Below are 16,174 nucleotides of genomic sequence, written 5' to 3' on the forward strand. Positions count from 1 at the left end.
GCGGTGCGGGGGTCGGGGTCGGTCGGTGGTCGGCCGGCCGGCCGCAGGGGCCGCGGCGAAAAAGGGCCGTGCGGGAGACAGAGCTTCTCCAGGGGACAAAGGGGAGCTGCTGCCAGCGAGGGAAGCCGGGAGCAGCGTTTCTCCGCTGCGCTGCGCGCAGGGGCTGCGCTGCTCCAGCGCAAATTCACGAGGTGGGGGGCAACTGGTGGTCCCCAAATGCGTGGTCTTACCGGGCCGTGGGCCGTCAGAGGGTTCGCCGCATCCCCGCTTGCCCCCTCACCACATTCGGCAACCACAGCCTTCCGACCCGGTACGCTTGAGCTAAATCAAAACGCCCTGGCAGCTCTGCCTGCCCTCGAGTTGGCAGCCCTGCTCCTGCCCCAACGCTCACCCCATTCCCAGCAGGCAGGGCTGCCTGGACAGGAGAGATGGGACAGCATCAGCCACTGCTAGAGCATCCCATCCTCGAGTTTGGAGAAAACTCTTGGCTTTCTGTGGCTGGTGTGGCTCCGAGGCAGACCCTGTCGAGGAACGCTATGGGCTGTTTACACTGCGAACAGCATACAGCCCGTCTGTGCAGGCCTGGCGTGTAGTCTGCAGCGAGATGGAGCTTGTTCACAGCTCAGGTTTCCTTAAGGCGTTTGCAGAACTGTCCTGGTTACTCCAGAACCAAAGTCTCCAACCAACAGAGACCTGCAGTTCCTTGCACATCCTTCCCTAAGTGAGCCCTTAAACACCCTGTGCAAAGCAAATTATGAAATTAATCCCCTGGCCCTCTCCAGAGGATGGAAGTGACACCCCTCGCTCCACTGGTATAGGACCAGCCTCAGCATGTTGGAGCAGCCACCACGGCCCTTCTCCAGGAGACCCCGAACTGTTCCGTGGCCCCACCACCCCCAGTCTGGCTGGCCCGCGGGAGCTACCACATTCCCACTGGAGTCCGATCAGCCCAGCCCCAAACCTGCCACCTCCAGAGCTGCTCTTCCGATGGCATGGCTCCATGGGGTTGTGGGTCTTACGGCCCCCTCCCCAGCAGCTGGCTGCTGGTCTGGGCAAAGGGAGCAGGGACCAGAAACAGCCAAGCGGAGCTGTTTCTGCAGAGAGCGCTGGGGGAGTTTCTGTAAAGCGCTGAAATGAAAGCACACTTAGCAAGTCCACCAGGTGGAGAAAAAGAGATGAGTTAGAGTACGAGCGCTGATGCCAGGTCGGATCCTGTCCCTCCGACAATGTGGCAGCAGAATCAGACGCTGGCAGCTGGAAGGCAACGGCTGGTGCGTGTCACAGGCTGCAGCAGCTGAGATGCCATTCCCTTCCCTCGCTTCCCAACACCTGCAAACCACATCACCCCTGCCCTTTCCCCCACCTGGGGCCAGACCAGCTCTAATCCGGGAAAGTCAGCTAGCTGACAGGTCAATCTGCTGTTGAAATCAATAAGAAAACACTCCTGCCCTCTGAATTGGACACCCCTGCTTAGGGATCCCAAAGCACATAAATTACTTCCACCCTGTGAAATCAGCTTCACCCAGCCCAGGCATCCTCTCCATGGCAAAACTGCCGTCGGGTCGTGCAGTGTTGTGCCTGAGGAGGTCAGCACCAAGGAGGTGTTTTGGGCTGTGGTTGTAGGAAGATTAGGCAAAAGCCTCGGATGGCTTTGATCTTTTAGAATAAATCACAGCTCCCCATTCTATTCCAGTTCAGCCTGTTCTGCTCTAACAGGTCCTTATGCTGTGCTCAGCACTGTAGCAGCTGACACTGATAGCTTATCTGATTTCATACCATAAAAAACATATGAGTGCTACACTTAAATCACCTTAATGTTCATTCTGAAACTGAGTTTGTGAGTAAAGTTTATCCCTCATATTTGTCTACTCCAAACACATACAAAGGGAATTAGACCTACGGATACTTTATTATTCAAAATGGTATTCAGCAGGGTAAGAAGCACTCCTTTGCCTTGCTCTGGATTCCACCTGGGCTAAAGAAAGACTCATTTCCTACCAGTGCACACAGGTGATTTCATTCACATGCCCTTCAAGTGCTTTGCAATGATTAAAGCTTCTGCAGACGGGGACAGTAAGGTACAGAGAGAGGAGCAGCAGCCGTAAGTCCCTCCTGAGGAGGAGAAGGCCCATTACTGGGAATCTTTTCCCACTGCCTGGCACAGAGGGTCTGTGCAGGGAGGGGAGGCTGGGCTCGGGCACTGGCGGTCAGCAGAGCTGCTCCTCTTCCCTTGGAGCAAAACCCTTCATGTCAGCTGAAAGAGGGGCTGTGTGTGTGTAATAACGGGGGAGAGAGAAAGCCAGGTGATTTTCTTTCTTTCTCTTGCTTCTAGCCGAAATAGCCAAAAGCAGCAGTTTTGGGGGAGTCTTTTCCTTGCTGGTAAGATAAAAGGAGTTAAGGTAGGGACACCAAGAGCTTGGCTGTTTTTCCATACCTTTTCATAAAGTTCAGTGACTTAATGCATTAATGACCTGTGCCGGGAGCAGGATGGCCCTGAGCCCGTAGGGTATAACCCAAGCTGGCAGAGAGCCACAGCCCTTCCCCAACACATCAGGCTGCCCGTGACACGGCAACGCAAGCTGAGCCCACGTCAGGTTGTCCAAAGCAGAGACCTGACAAAAAAAGAGGCTCCCAGAAATGCCACTGTTTCCCTTTTTTAGGGGTGAAGGGTTATTGAGAGGGAAGGTGGGGCGGCTGCTGCTGCGCAATGAGATGCTGCTGGTCGCCTCGTGCCGTGTTAGGTTGTGGGCGTCAAGCAAGAAAATGACCTCTGTCATCTCAGTTCCTGAAGTAGGTGATGTGCAAATGTGGAAACCTCTTCCCTAACCTAATGATTTTCCTGGTTTTAGAAGCCCAGTGTGGCAACAAAACGAAACACAGGTAGCAAAAAAACAGTAGGGATATGAACTTGATGTGGGAGATCTGACATTGCCTTTACTTGTGCTAGGGCAAATCGGAAGAAATGCTAGTGAAATCAAGAAGGAGGAGACTCAGGTGACTCTTTTTGACCTGACAGCATTCGCTGATAGGCCTTCCCAGAGCAAAGGAGCATCTGGCCCTTAAATGTCTTCTGCACCAGTTTTGCTGAACTGCTTGAGCTCACCTTTCTCCTGCTCACTTTGGGTTTTTTTGCACAGGGCATTGCCTGGAAAAAAAACCTCATGATGTCCCTGAGTTTTTCTTGTCCTGGTGCACCCGCTACAGTCACCCTCCCCACAAGAGCAGGGGTTGCAGAGCTGCCCTCTCGGTGCCTCTCCTGCTGTAAGCAGAGAGTAAACAGCAGGAAAAGATGAACTGTTAGGGCACAAAAGATCCTATTTGCATGCATATATTCTGAGCAGAGAAAGAGGAGGAATGATAGATAAAAGCAAAGAACAGGGTCTTCCAAAATAGCTACTTAGTGGAAAATTCCGCTGCTGGGAAGTGATAATACAAAATGTGACTGTCTGCCTAAAGGAGGCCTACAAGGGTCAAGTTTGCAAACACAGCCAATTCCTGTGTGTGCGTGAGTGTGTGTGAGTGTGCAGGACACGGTGGTCATTGTCTCCCTCTCCTGGCTGGTTCAGAGAAGAGGTGCTGAAGTTCCTGTGCTCCCAAGCTTATGTGGAGATGCTGTTCGTAGACCACAGTCAGAGAACTCTGATTTAATGCATGGTGAGAGGATGGGATCTGCTTTAAAATACATACACTCGTATTTTAACACCTCAAATCTTGCTGGTGCTCCAAGCTGGCTAAGTAAGTACTGGAGGCATCTCAGCTAACACCTGCCATCTCCAGCAAGGAGGATGTGTCCAGCTCAGCTGGTTGCCCAATGGAGGGCAGTGCCCCAGGCACCTTCCCAGGGCTGGCAGCTCCTCTCCTGGGAACACAGGACTCAGTAATTTGGCAGGGCACTCAGGCCTGCCCTGGGACTGCTCTGCAGTACACGGGACAGCCCATACTCCAGCTCTTTCCGAGTCCTTCTCTCTGCACTGGAGACCCACAAGATGTGCCGTGCCCTCTGGCCAGGGGCTGCGGGAAAAGTCTGTCCTTTCCGGAAAGACCTTGCTGTGTAACTTCAGGGATCCTCCTTAGATACTTGGACTAAGTAACTTTTCTCCAAAGCTGCCTCCTGTAGCTGATGGAGAGGCTCTGAACTGGTCTCTCGGAGGACCCTCTGCCTCCACTGACTCTTTGCATCCCTCCCGGCGTCCTGACTGATGCCGGGCTGCCAGAGTCCCTGTTACTGCCCCACTGGCACGTGCTGCCGCACTTGCAAGAGGAGTGTGGATTGCATGGAAGCAGGGAAAGGAAAGGACCACCTCCGTCACGCGCGGATGGGAGAGCACCCCCTGACCGAGGGCGAGGTGCCGCTCTCCCTGGCACCGCACAGCACGTCTGGCAGCCGAAGGCCGTGGGGATGCCAAGCAGCTCTGCATGGGGGTCCCTGCAGCGGGGCTCAAGGCTGAGGGTGAGGAGGTGCCGGTACAGCCCAGCCCTGCCTGCTCAGCGGGCTCAGGCCAAGGGTCCGAGCCCACCCCAGCACAGCGCTGGGTGGTCACTGTGCCCCTCTGCTTTCTGCCTGGCACCATGGGGTTTTGGGGGACAGAGCCCTGAACTCTGCTCTTGAGCGAAGGATGATGTTTTTCATCCCTCTCTCAACTCAGTAAACAGTCACCCCCTCCACTCACACTCCCCATCGCCTGGGCTTGTGGCAGGAGGTATCCGAAATCCCTCCACACCGGCCTGTGGGCAGCAGGAGGGCTGTGAGCAGTGTCAGGCAGAAGAGGAAGCCCACCTACCCTCGGAGGCAGCTTGGGCAACTTCATCCTCATTAAGGAACATACGCTTTGTACCCATCACCTTTGGAGCGTGGGACAATCTTCTGTTGCATTTGCCATGGGGCAACTGTCCCTTGGCAGGTCACGACTGCCACAGCAATAAATCATACCAGGCTTCCCTGATTTTTAGGTCTGACATCCAAATATTCTTGCCCCTTCAGCTGGTTTTGTCACTACCTGTGCTACCATCACTCACACAAGCCTCGGTCCTGGAGCCGGACCCTGTCACCTCAGCACTGGACCAATGCAAAGCAAACTCTTCCCCTCCTGTCACAGGGAAGGTATGGATGGACAGACGGGGAAAGCGAAGGAAGGAAAGAAAATGGCAATTAAAGACCCCAAAGTGCTTTGGAAACAGTGACCACGATGCTGCAGATCACTGCCAGCTCCTGGTGGGACTCTGTGTGAAACTGCCTGTGCCTGGTTCTGTATTTCACTCCAGGAGTGGCCACGTTTTGGAATCAGGCAGCCCAACGTGCTCCGGAAAGTTAACCCCCAGCTATGGACATGGGGACTACTCCTTCCGCACACAAAACACTCCGCAACCTTTCCTTTCATTATCCGCACAGTGAGTAGAGTAGAAACACCCTGCAGCAGAAAGGACATGCTCCTTATGTTACACTGGAACAGAATAATCCCCTTTGCAGGTCTTCACTTCGCTAAATCTGTGTTTAGCTAAAGCTGCTCTTGACATTAAACTCATGCTCTAACAGCGAGTGCCAATACATGTCAGAGGCTCTGAGCTAGAGCAGAGCCCATTAAAGTCGGCGCAGGTTTCACGGGCGCGTCAGTGGGTTCCTGTTACTCGGATGTTTTGGTTAGGAACGATGATTTTTTTGGGCGTATTTCCCTGGGTCAGTCGCACGCCTCCAGTCAGAAAGTGCCTTTACACTGAAAACTTGTTCTGCACGTGGCTTGCTAGGAAACACGACATTGCTCCAGAGTTGCTCGCTGCTGCGTGCTCCTGAACCGAGGGCTGACACGTGCTATCGCCCTGCTGTTATCTTTCCAGGAGATCTTTTGCATTTTGGCTGCTTTTGAATGCTGCCTCCCATGTGGGATGGGGAGGAGGGCTGGGAGCCAGGACCTGGGTCCTGAACAAGGAGAAAGCTTCCCAGGGCCAAAACCCAGGACAAAGCCAGTCCGTGGGCTGGGACCAGGGCTCCTGTGCTCAGCTCTGGAAGGGCGGTGGCAAGCAATAGCTACAGTCTGCAGAAGAGGGAGAATCAGGATTTTGAGGTGCTCTTCCCCCACGGTCGCATTTTGCTGGTGCTAAGACATGTCTCAGGCTCTGTGCCTCAGTTTCCCCAAGTGCATCTTCCCCCTTTTGGGGGGACTGCTTGACTGACTCAACCTCTCGGGCATCCCCCTGCCTGCCCGGGTCTCCCAAATTGCCTGGCCGAAGCACCCACAGGCAACAAACCCCAGAGGGACACTCCTTGGGTGTCTCTGTGCCTGCCTTGTTCCCTTTTGTTCATAGCTTCATCATCACAGCAGAGCAAAGCCAACACTTATCACTCATAACTCGAGAATTAGCTTCTTCCACTGCCAATGCAGTCTACAGCCTTATTCTATCTAATTCACTCAGATAGTAATTAGTTTTGTATTACTTTACGCAGTGATGCTAATACTGATTACAAGGACTGATAACCTGAGTAATAAATATGACCCAGGGCTGAAAATTACCTTTCTTTTTTATTGGTTAGAGTGGAAGTTAGTGAAATTAGACACAAATTGGTTTATGAGATGAGGCAGCTGCCTCCTGTTACAGGCTGCAGATTTGCAGCTTAATCCTACTAGTTTTCATGTATCTCCCTGTCAGGGTAGGGAAGAGCCCGGCTGCCAAACTGGGCACTGGGAAGTCCCCCATGGAGGGAAAGGAGCCAGCACAGCCGGGCTGGGTGCTGCCAGGGCAGAGGGGCACAGGCAGCTTTGGGGAGGGCAGCGTGCATCCCTGGCAGCTCCCCGCCTTGCCCTGAAAATAGCCCCGAGAGGGACCTGATGTGCTTTTAGGAAAATCAATGGCAAAATTGGTTTGGGGTTTGTTTTGGTTTGATTTTTTTTTTTTTTTCTTCTTGCAGGAGCCCTAAATGTTTAATAACTGCCTGCTCCAGGAAGGTATTTCTTCCTGTGTGGCTTCAATGATTACTGGGTAAGTGGATGTCAGAGCGCCGGCTGCCCCACTCTGCGCCTGCAAAACTTTGAGGAATGCAAAGAGGTTTTCACTGGTAATATCCCAGCAGCTTGCCAGCAAGCACGAGGCATGACAAATGCACGGGTTGGACAGACAAGCAGATGGCATCCTGAACCCCCTCTGCTGACACCCCTGGCTTTACTACAGCAGCCCAAATCCTCTGCCCTTCTGGCAGCGCTACCTTTCTGCACGTGACAAGCAGATCCTTCGAGAGCGTAAGTTGGCTCTGCTCCTTCGTGGTCACCAGGAGAGCTGCCCTGGGTCTCACCGAGAAGAAGACAAGGAGAGAAAGCCCTGTGCTTTGCCCGGGAAGTCTTTTGCCCAGAGCTGCGTGCACAGCCAGAGCAAGGGTGCTGCACCCTGGGGTGCCCGCAGCAGCAGCAGCTCTGCCCCCCCCCATACCTGGCCACTGCACCCTGAAACCAGCCTGCTCAACCCAGCCGAAATATGTCATTTCGGGTTTTGATCACTGACCTGTGGAGAGCCAAGGCAAGGTGCAAAACAAATTAGGAGACCTTTGGCACCTAGAAGAAATCCCAGAGCCTTGTGCAGGTCTCGCTCTGGGGCCGGGGCTCTTGCCACCCCCCTTGGCCCTGCCTGCCGGGGGCACATGGAGGATTGAGGGGGGCTTCTGCAAAGGACCGGGATATGGGGGGGCATGTAAGGGCAGCTGTCCCCTTGTTTCACCCAGGTAAAACTACCATCCACCTTAGACAGGTCTCAAAGCCCCTACCAAACCCAGAGGTGCAGCCCACAGCGTGCGCATCACCCGTGTGCTCCTGGCCGGGCACGGGCATCCTTCCCCCCCCAGGGGGACCATCAGAGGATGCTGCAGTACCAGTACCTTGAAGACAACTCCCTTCCCTCCACGAGAAGAGCTTTCCCAGCACCCAGCTGGAAGGACAGCCATGTGCTCACCCCCTCCAGCCCCATTTAACAGCCATCCCTCTCCCCATTTCTTCCTTTCTCGTGCGCTGGCCTGCCAGTGTCACTGCAGGGAGGGAAAGGAGGGGACGGCAGCAGCTTCTGCATCATCAGGGAAAGCTGCCTAAATCAGCAACCTCTCTCCCCTGAACCTCCCCCTGCATGGGATCTCTGTAGGGTCTGGGAGAAACTCCACGCATGTGATGGAGATGTGAATCCGGCACCAAATTAAACGTGGAAGACACTGAGCTGGGCGGTGCCTGGGCTGAAAGGCATATTTGGGGATTGCATCTGGCAGCTGTGCTACAGAAATGAGATGCTAAAACTCTGAAAGGGCTCTGCAGTGCCAAGCGAGTCGGCAGGCACGCTGGTGGGAGAGCTCTGCGTGGCCGGAGCGCGGGGCCTGGCAGGACTCGGCTACCTGCAGGCAGCACAGCCCAGGTAGACACTGCAAACCAGAAACCAGCTCTAGCTGAAGGCAGCTTAGCAAAGCCAGGGCTTTAGCAGGGGCTTCCAACCTGCCGCCAGCAGGCAGGGACGGGCTGGGAGGTAACTCTGCCAAAGTCAGCCCGCAGCGCTCAGCCCCACAGGTCAGAGCAGATTTGATTCCCCCGTCCCCACCCCGATTTAAAGTTGGGCGAAAAGTTGGAGCGCTGCATTCACCAAAACAGAAAGCAAGAAAAGGAAAAAAAGTAGCCAGGCACGGCAGCATCCTCGGCACAAGAGGCGATAACTCCGCGTCCTTGAAAAAAACCCATCAATGCAGAGCGGTGGGGGCTGACAAGGGACGGTGATGGCCCCTGGGGAGTGGGCTACCACCCACGTCCCCGGGCTGTGGGTGCACTCCCCGGGGCTGGAGGGGCAGCGGGACAAGGGGCAGCCCCACCACACGGCTTTGCCACGACGCTGCCATGGCCCCTGGCTGGCCGTGTCCTTCGCTGGGCCGGGTGCGTAGCGTGGAGCCCCTTTTTTTGCTGATTCCTGAGCAATGCTGGCGGTCGCTGGCTGCTTTGTCCAGCGCAGCGCATGCGTGTTCCCCGTGCATCCTCTCGCACACAATGGGCTTCTCCTGGGCACTCACTTGCAGCTCTGGTTCCTTGCCACCCCTCCTCATCCATACAGCTCTAGGATTTCTTTGCTCCCCTCCCTTGCCAAATTACTACCTTCTCATCCCTTTTCTGCAGGGCTCCATGCAATTAAGGCAGCTCTTTAGCCATTTCTTCCTGGGGGCAGCAGAAATACTTGGTGGCTGCAAAGCCAAAAGGCTTCAGCTACTGAAACTTCAGCAGTAGGGAAGTGACAGGAGAGAGCATTGTCAGCAGGAGAAAGGAAAAAAATAATCTACATAAAGCATCCAGGATGAGAGCCCAGCTGCTAATTGCTCCTACACTAAGAAGCCTCCATTCCCCTCCTATTTATAGCTGCTTTTTCTTTCTTTTTTGCTTCCAGGCAGCATCACAATTAACCCCACAATCTAGAGCATCCTCTTGCAATTACTTTTCTTCCTTTCCTCAGTGACTGGGGAAAAAAACAAAAGACAACCTCCCTGCCGGCCTCTCCCCAATTATCTTAAAGAAGTCAAATGGAGTTTTATTTCCACTTGTAAGAGATGGCTTTTGTGTGCCTCCTTTCCTCCCCCCAGCCCCACTACTCACTCACTCCAGGGGCCGGGACAGCAAAGGCAAGCATTAAAATGCAGTTTAAAAAAAAAAAAAAGGCGGAGGGGGGAGAGGGAGATAAATAAGATGCTCCTCTCTCCTAGAAGGCTGTCATAGATGGAAACATCGAGGGACATCTAAATGTCACCTAAAATCAGCAAAGCGACCCCCACACGAGGAGCTGGGGGGGGTGACAAGGAGGGACCCATCACCGTGGCCTCCCGTCACGTCCCTGCGGGACCCTGGGACAGGCAACCCCGAACTTCGCCGAGCCCGAGCCCTGCAGTGGGGGTCCCGCTGTGTCGTGTGTGTGTGTCCCCCAGCCCCGCACGGCAACTTTCCCCGCAAGTGGGCCCCCCCACCCACCCTTCGGGGTGGCCACACTGGGGTAGCCCCCTTCTCTGCCCAGCTTTGGGGTCCGACCTGCTTCTTCTCTCCCCCCCCCCCAAGCCCAGAGGGGCCACCTGCACCGTAGGCTGAGCAAAGGTGGGGGGGACACACCGAGAAAAGGGGGGGACACACGAAGGTGCAGCATCCTACTCCAGTTTTCTTTTGTGCTCTCGAGGTTTAATAGAAAATGGCGTTGGGGAGAAAGGGAGAGAAGGGGTGGGGGGGTGAAGGGGGGGTGGGAAAAGCAAGAGAGAAACCTACTTGAGTGAGTTCTGTGCCCATCAGGATGAGAAAGCAGAGGGTCAGGAGCTTGCTTGCCGGTTGCATGTCTCGCACCCAGTTCTAGGCACCTTGCATACAGATCACCTCCCGGGCGAGTCTCCCTGTGCCGATCACCGAGCGCCTCGCTGCCTCCTCAGTCCTTTATTGTTATTATTATTTTAATTAGAAAAAAAATAAAAAAAAAAGACAACAAGATACAATTAAAAAAAAAAAAATCAGAATGGTTTTCCGGGCGGCTCTCAGCACCCCCAGGAAGCAATGCAAGAAATCTGCTTAGCAGAGCCTTCACTTTGCATATTTATTGGGATCCCAGTTTCTCTCCTCTGCTCTCGGTGCTGGCTCTCTGGTAATATTTTTTTTTTTTTTCTTAATGGCTCCCCTGATCGAAAGACATTTGCGAGGAGAAATTCAACGGAGCACGAAATGATTATCTCTGCTATTGCCAAAAGTTTGCCTTGAAAAGGGGGGGTGATGGGGAGAGGACAGGGATTAAAAAAAAAAAAAAAAAAAAAAAAAAAGAAAGGAATTGGTAGGGCTGGCTACTAGCAGGGGATGGCTGTGGAACAGGATGTGACATCAACTAAGGCGGGGGAAATTTAACTAAACACGGCAAAGGGAGAGCTGGAAAAGCAGCCTCGGGAGCGGCGGTGCCGGGAGAACGGGTCCTGCCGGGGGGGGACACGGACACGATGCTGGTGGGGCATCGCGGGGAGCAGAGCTGGGACCGGGCATTAGGGGGGGATAACCCCTTCCCTCCCTGCCACCTTGGGCAAAAGGACTTGCAGAGGTCCCCCTGCTCCCTGGGGGTGCGGAGGGATGTCAGCCCCCCCCCCAGTCCCAACCCCCTACCCAACCGAAGTCCTCCAGGAGGGCTGGGAGCAACAGCCGCTGTAAAGCTCAGACCCCAATTAATTTAAGGCAGTAGGAGCATGGTGAAAACCTTCTTGCTCTGCAGGGCATCCTGCATCCGCGCCCAGCACCCTGCAAGGGTCCTGCTGGTCCATCAGGGGCTTGGCTGGGGGGGGGGGGGGGGGGGCTACAGGCAGCACCCTTCCCCCCCTAAGGTCTGTGGGGGGTGTTTACCCCTCCTTTCTGTCTCACACATATTCCTTGAATGCTTTCCAAACCACAGTTTTCCCAGGACCTCACTATTAAGTCTCTTAATATCTGGCAATGCAGGTGAATAGCATCATCCCCCTTTTCCAGAGGTGAGAAATGTAATGCAGATCTTCTCTTAATGATTATTGAATGATTTAATAGAAATCACTTGCCACAGGCCCGCAGTTAGCAGAGGCCCCACAAGAGGATTTTCCCCCTTGATTGCTCATTGCAAAGGGTTTCTTCTTCTGGAGTCCTCTGGTACTGGTTATTACTGGAGCGGGAGATGGGCTCTCTGTAGTGACGAGCTGATGCAGGACCTTTTCCAAGTCCTGGGATCACAGAGCACAGCATTCAGCAGAAATCAGGAAATTTACAGCATGGTGGCTGAGGCTCAGTGGGGTCAAACAGCTGAGAACAAACTGGAAAAAGACTTCTGTGTGTTGCCATCAGCAAATGTCCAAGGGAAGGTTGTCCCGGACCTCCTAAGAGTGGGTTGCAGCAACACCCTGCAGCTTCAGGCAGCTCTTTTCTAGGAACGCAATCAACACATTAGTTTAAAGTGAACTTGGAAAAAGGCAGTCCAGAGAGCAGCTGTGGGAAAGCTGGCATGTCTGACTATCCCACGTAGCTCTATCTTTAATATACTTCCCTCAGCACCTCCCTTTAAGGTCAATGCTTTATAGCCTATAAAAGCTGAGGACCTTTAAAAAGCATTAAGTTCCCCTTGACTTTATCAAGAGCAGCACAATAAGACCAAAAGCATTAGTGGTACAACAGGGTTTGAACATATTCTCCCCTGGTGCCTTAGAAGTGTGGGGTTTTTTTTACCACAGGCATCACCTTCCCCCTGTCAGGGATCGCAGCAGGATGCCCTGCCTGTGAATTGGTTCTCAGCAAAAATCAGGGGAGGGATGGGGGACTAGCGAGTTACACGTGGCTGTATTTCTCGGCTGAGTGCACTGTTTAAAGTGCCTTCAAAAACCACCTGAGCAGCCTCCTATTAACCCTGTGACACAAGGCAGCACATGGTTGATGCAGCTCAGGATGCACCATGTGAGGGCCCAGGTGCAGCCGGAGCTCACAGGGCTTAAAATAGACTTGAGAGGTGCAGAAGACTAGCAATGAGAGTTTCTTTCACGCAGAAATTTTCAATGATGAGATCAGCTTCGCCTTACGTTGCTGGGTGACACAGTTTGGGTGTCTTCTTAGACCTCAGAACAGAAGAACCTCCCCTTGCTTTCCACGGTGGTACCAGATAAAGCTCTGAAATGGGACCTTTTCCAAGTCAGCAACAGCATGTCCCCAAAGGGAAATCTCTTTTCTCCTCCTCCTCCTTTGCTTTTATACACATCTAGCTTCATTGACCTTCATGGTAATAGTCACAGCTTGCACCTGGGTAAACGACAAAAGCATCAGCTCTGCAATTTGTTTTAATTCATTCTTTTTTTGAAGTCTTTCTTAATTAATATCAAGAACCTTGTTATCGAACTTGAGCTGCGGGCTCCAGAGTGTGAGGCCCTTCCTCCAGGAGAGAGCCCTGTCCCACGGAGCTCCGCTCCCAGGACGTAAATCACAGAAACCAAGAGAAATAAAAGGAACAAAATTGCGCAGTGTGACACTGCAGAGGAGCCTGGGAACACAACCCGGATCTTTTAATTCCCACAGTGTCTTACCCAGACTTTGAAAAATACCTCTAGAAATTTGGAAAGGGTTCAAGGTCTGGAGAACCTGCCCATGAAGCACGACTAAAGAGGTGCCGGCTCCTTCACCAGCAAAAGGGAGGGCTGAGAGGAGGCTGCCTGGGGGAAGGTTTCTGTACATGAAGGCTCTTTTATCTGATAAAAAAAGTCAAAGCAAGAGTCCACAGTTTGGAGTAGAAATAGGACCTGTTTTTTTCCTCAGGGGAAGATAATCAGACTGTGAAATAACTGAGCTGAAGGCACGGTGCCCTCTCCATTGCTTGACATAGTTAAATCAGAGCCAAGAGCCTTTATGAAAGATGCATCCTGGCTCCTCCAGAAATTACAGGCAAGACGCCTTCAACGAAACTGTTGTGTGATGCAGGAGAGGAGATCAAAACACTTCTGGGTTCTCTTCTTGATTTCTAAGATGAGATTTAGGCCAGCACTCCGCTCTCTAGACCACGTTGCCTCCAGAGCTGCCCCACCGCCGGGATGCGGACTTGCCGTCAATGCAAAAGCACCAGGCGGGCAGGGGACAGCAGGGGACATCAGGGAATGGCAGGGGATGGCAGGGGATGGCAGGGGACGGCAGGGGACGGCAGGGGATGGCAGGCAGCTCCTTTGCGCTGGGAACCAGAGGCATCTGCAGAGCCACGACACATGCAGCTGGGTGCTGTTGGGCACTGGGGGGGGACAGACATGTGGTTCCCTCTTTGGGTCTCAACTGAGGATGCTAGATGCTCCTCTGGGAGCCAGCGAGCTCCTGCCTGACCCTGCCTCCCTCTGGGCTGAGTTTTGGCTGGTTTGGTGCTTTCCCAGCAGACCTCGCAGGGCCCCATCCACTGCTTTCCCTGCACGGGGCCAGATGGTGGCCCTTCATTCACATGGCCTAGTTCTCTCTGCCCTTTACTAGGATCTAGATTTAAAGAACAAAACTCTCTATGTTCTCCTCAAAGAGCAGGGTGATGGTCTCCCTCGCAGGGAGCTTTCCTGGCTCTGCAACCTCCTCTCACCTGCCACCTCTCTGAAAACCTCTTGCTTGCTGGGGTCCTGCTCTCTTCCTCCCTGCTGAGATGAGGGCCATTCCAGGTGTGGTGAAAATAGCTTCATGGCGCTTTGTTACCTATGGAAAGGCACATTTCAGATGCACTTTTTTTCAAAAGACCTATTTTCACACTCAATTGTCCTGCCTTTTGTATAAATTCAGTGAAGACGCCTTTCCGTCTTTTTTGCACCCTTTCCCCGGCCCCTTTTAGTACCAGGATGAACCTTTACTGAAGCCACAGATGCTGAAATTCTCTTTAAGCCCAGCCCTGCTGTTTGGTGCTCCGTGCATGGGGCCTTTCCTGCAGAAAACCATGGCAAAGTGAATTTCTTCCTGGGAAGTGGGTTCCCTGCCTGGTCCCCCAAGCAGCATATGATCATACTGGTAAGACACGATTTCTCTTTGCTGGGATGCCCCACACCGAGGAGGGACTCTCCCAGTGCTGCCAGCCCGGTGTGCTTCAGCTGACTCACAGGAGCCAAGGTGGCTGTCGAGAAAACCTGGGAGGTGAAAGTCAGCTCTGACAGCACTGATATACCCTGAGGACAAAAGAAAGCAAACTCAATGGAACAGGAGAGATCTTCCACTGGCAATAATTTGGTCAAAGAAGTAGGAGACTTTCAGCAGCCCCAGGCTGGATATGATGACACCAACAGTCCTTCAGCCCTTGTATTCAGCCTCATCCCCTGCTTGTGACACCAAGGAGGGAAGGAGAGCAATGTGCAACTCTGGGAGCAACCATGAATAATTTCCACATTCAAAATCCCCACTGGGATGAAACAGGCAACCAAATTCACGGGACAGGTGTTGCCGCAGCTCCAAGGGAGACACTGCCATTTTCATTCGCTTCTGCTGATGGCTGGACTTGGACGAGCCACCCAGCAGCACAAGCTGCCCTTTCCTCAGCACAGCTCATCCTCTGCAAAAAGCTCTGCCTTCTCCGGGCAGGAAGGGCAAGGCTACCTGGTGGTAAATATGCAAATCGAGTATTGCAATTGAACTACACTGGACAACAGCTCCACCCAACACGAACACCAAGGACACTACTTCATGGACCCATTGAGGCATATACATTTGTACAACCTTCCTGTCTCCTCCTGTGTTCACCGTTCTCGTAAAAATCAGTGAGGCCAGACAGATCGTGTCCCCTCCTGGGGCTGCTGGCTCAGCTGACGTTTTGGCGGTGGTCCTTCAAGGGCTGCCCAGTGTAAAATTGATTTTCCAAAGAGACCCAAACTATCGATGCCTTTGTCAGGAAAATGTCAGGGGGAAGAGATGCCAGGCACGAGCATCGCTGTCATGGGGCTTCAGAGTGTGTGACAGGAGGACTCGCTGCAAGGGCCCCTCTGGGAGCACTCATTCAGCATGCGGCAATGGGTTAGTAGCATCTGATACTCGAGGAGCGGGCAATCTATCCTCAGAGGAAATCATACCTGTGTGATCCTCCTAAATAGCCCATTTCATGCAGACAGTCTCAATGATGAACACAGAATGTTTTCTTCTGGCAGCCAGGATGCCACCGTGGCTGCCTGTGCAATAGTTTTTCCTCTTCTCTTAGGAATTGCCTCGGGATGCCAGCTACAGAGACTGGGGGTGAACTTCTCCACTGGTGGTTTTTACTGGCATCAACTGAAAAGAAGGCAAAACCCGGTGTTTCTTGGAAAATTGGCCCACTGTAGTAGAAGATGCTAATATAGACGCTAGGGGTGGAGACACCTGAATAAAGCTGTACATCCAGCCTGCCCATGCTCACTTAACGTCCTTTTCCTTCCCTTACAAAGTGGAAACACTTTTGGAAAATATCTCCCTTTTCTTGCAAGTGTATACAGCATGTAGTCCCAAGTGGCTCTGGGCCACGATCAGACAGTGCTATGGTCCAAACAGTAAATCTAAATTAACACACTTCCTCCTGGTTTTTTACCAACTTCTGTAGCATCCCTGGCGAGGGTGCGGGCTCAGCTCTGCTCCCTTTCCAGGGGAAAAGGCACCACAAAGCCGTACGTGCTGCTTTAAGGCAGGGCTCCATGTACCTCGGGCAGAGCATCACCATAACGTGATGCGGCAGTTGCTAAGGTAAC

General features: G+C 53.1%; 1 protein-coding gene across 3 annotated transcripts in view; it reads right to left on the minus strand.

The window, feature by feature from the left end:
* Positions 1–10,846, minus strand: part of OLFM1 (olfactomedin 1) — a 34,142-nt gene extending 23,296 nt beyond the window's left edge. The window contains exon 1 of one of the 3 annotated variants that reach the window (XM_010570805.1): positions 10,248–10,771. In XM_010570805.1, the coding sequence (XP_010569107.1) occupies positions 10,248–10,313 (66 nt within the window). In that variant the 5' untranslated portion in view covers positions 10,314–10,771. Of the gene's footprint in view, positions 1–2,768; positions 2,778–10,247 lie in introns of those variants that run through there. The other 2 variants (XM_010570806.1, XM_010570807.1) reach the window with 2 other exon arrangements.
* Positions 10,847–16,174: the final 5,328 nt, after the last annotated feature.

Source organism: Haliaeetus leucocephalus, unplaced genomic scaffold (assembly GCF_000737465.1).
Source record: "Haliaeetus leucocephalus isolate CR32 unplaced genomic scaffold, Haliaeetus_leucocephalus-4.0 Scaffold306, whole genome shotgun sequence".
Lineage (NCBI taxonomy): Eukaryota > Metazoa > Chordata > Aves > Accipitriformes > Accipitridae > Haliaeetus > Haliaeetus leucocephalus.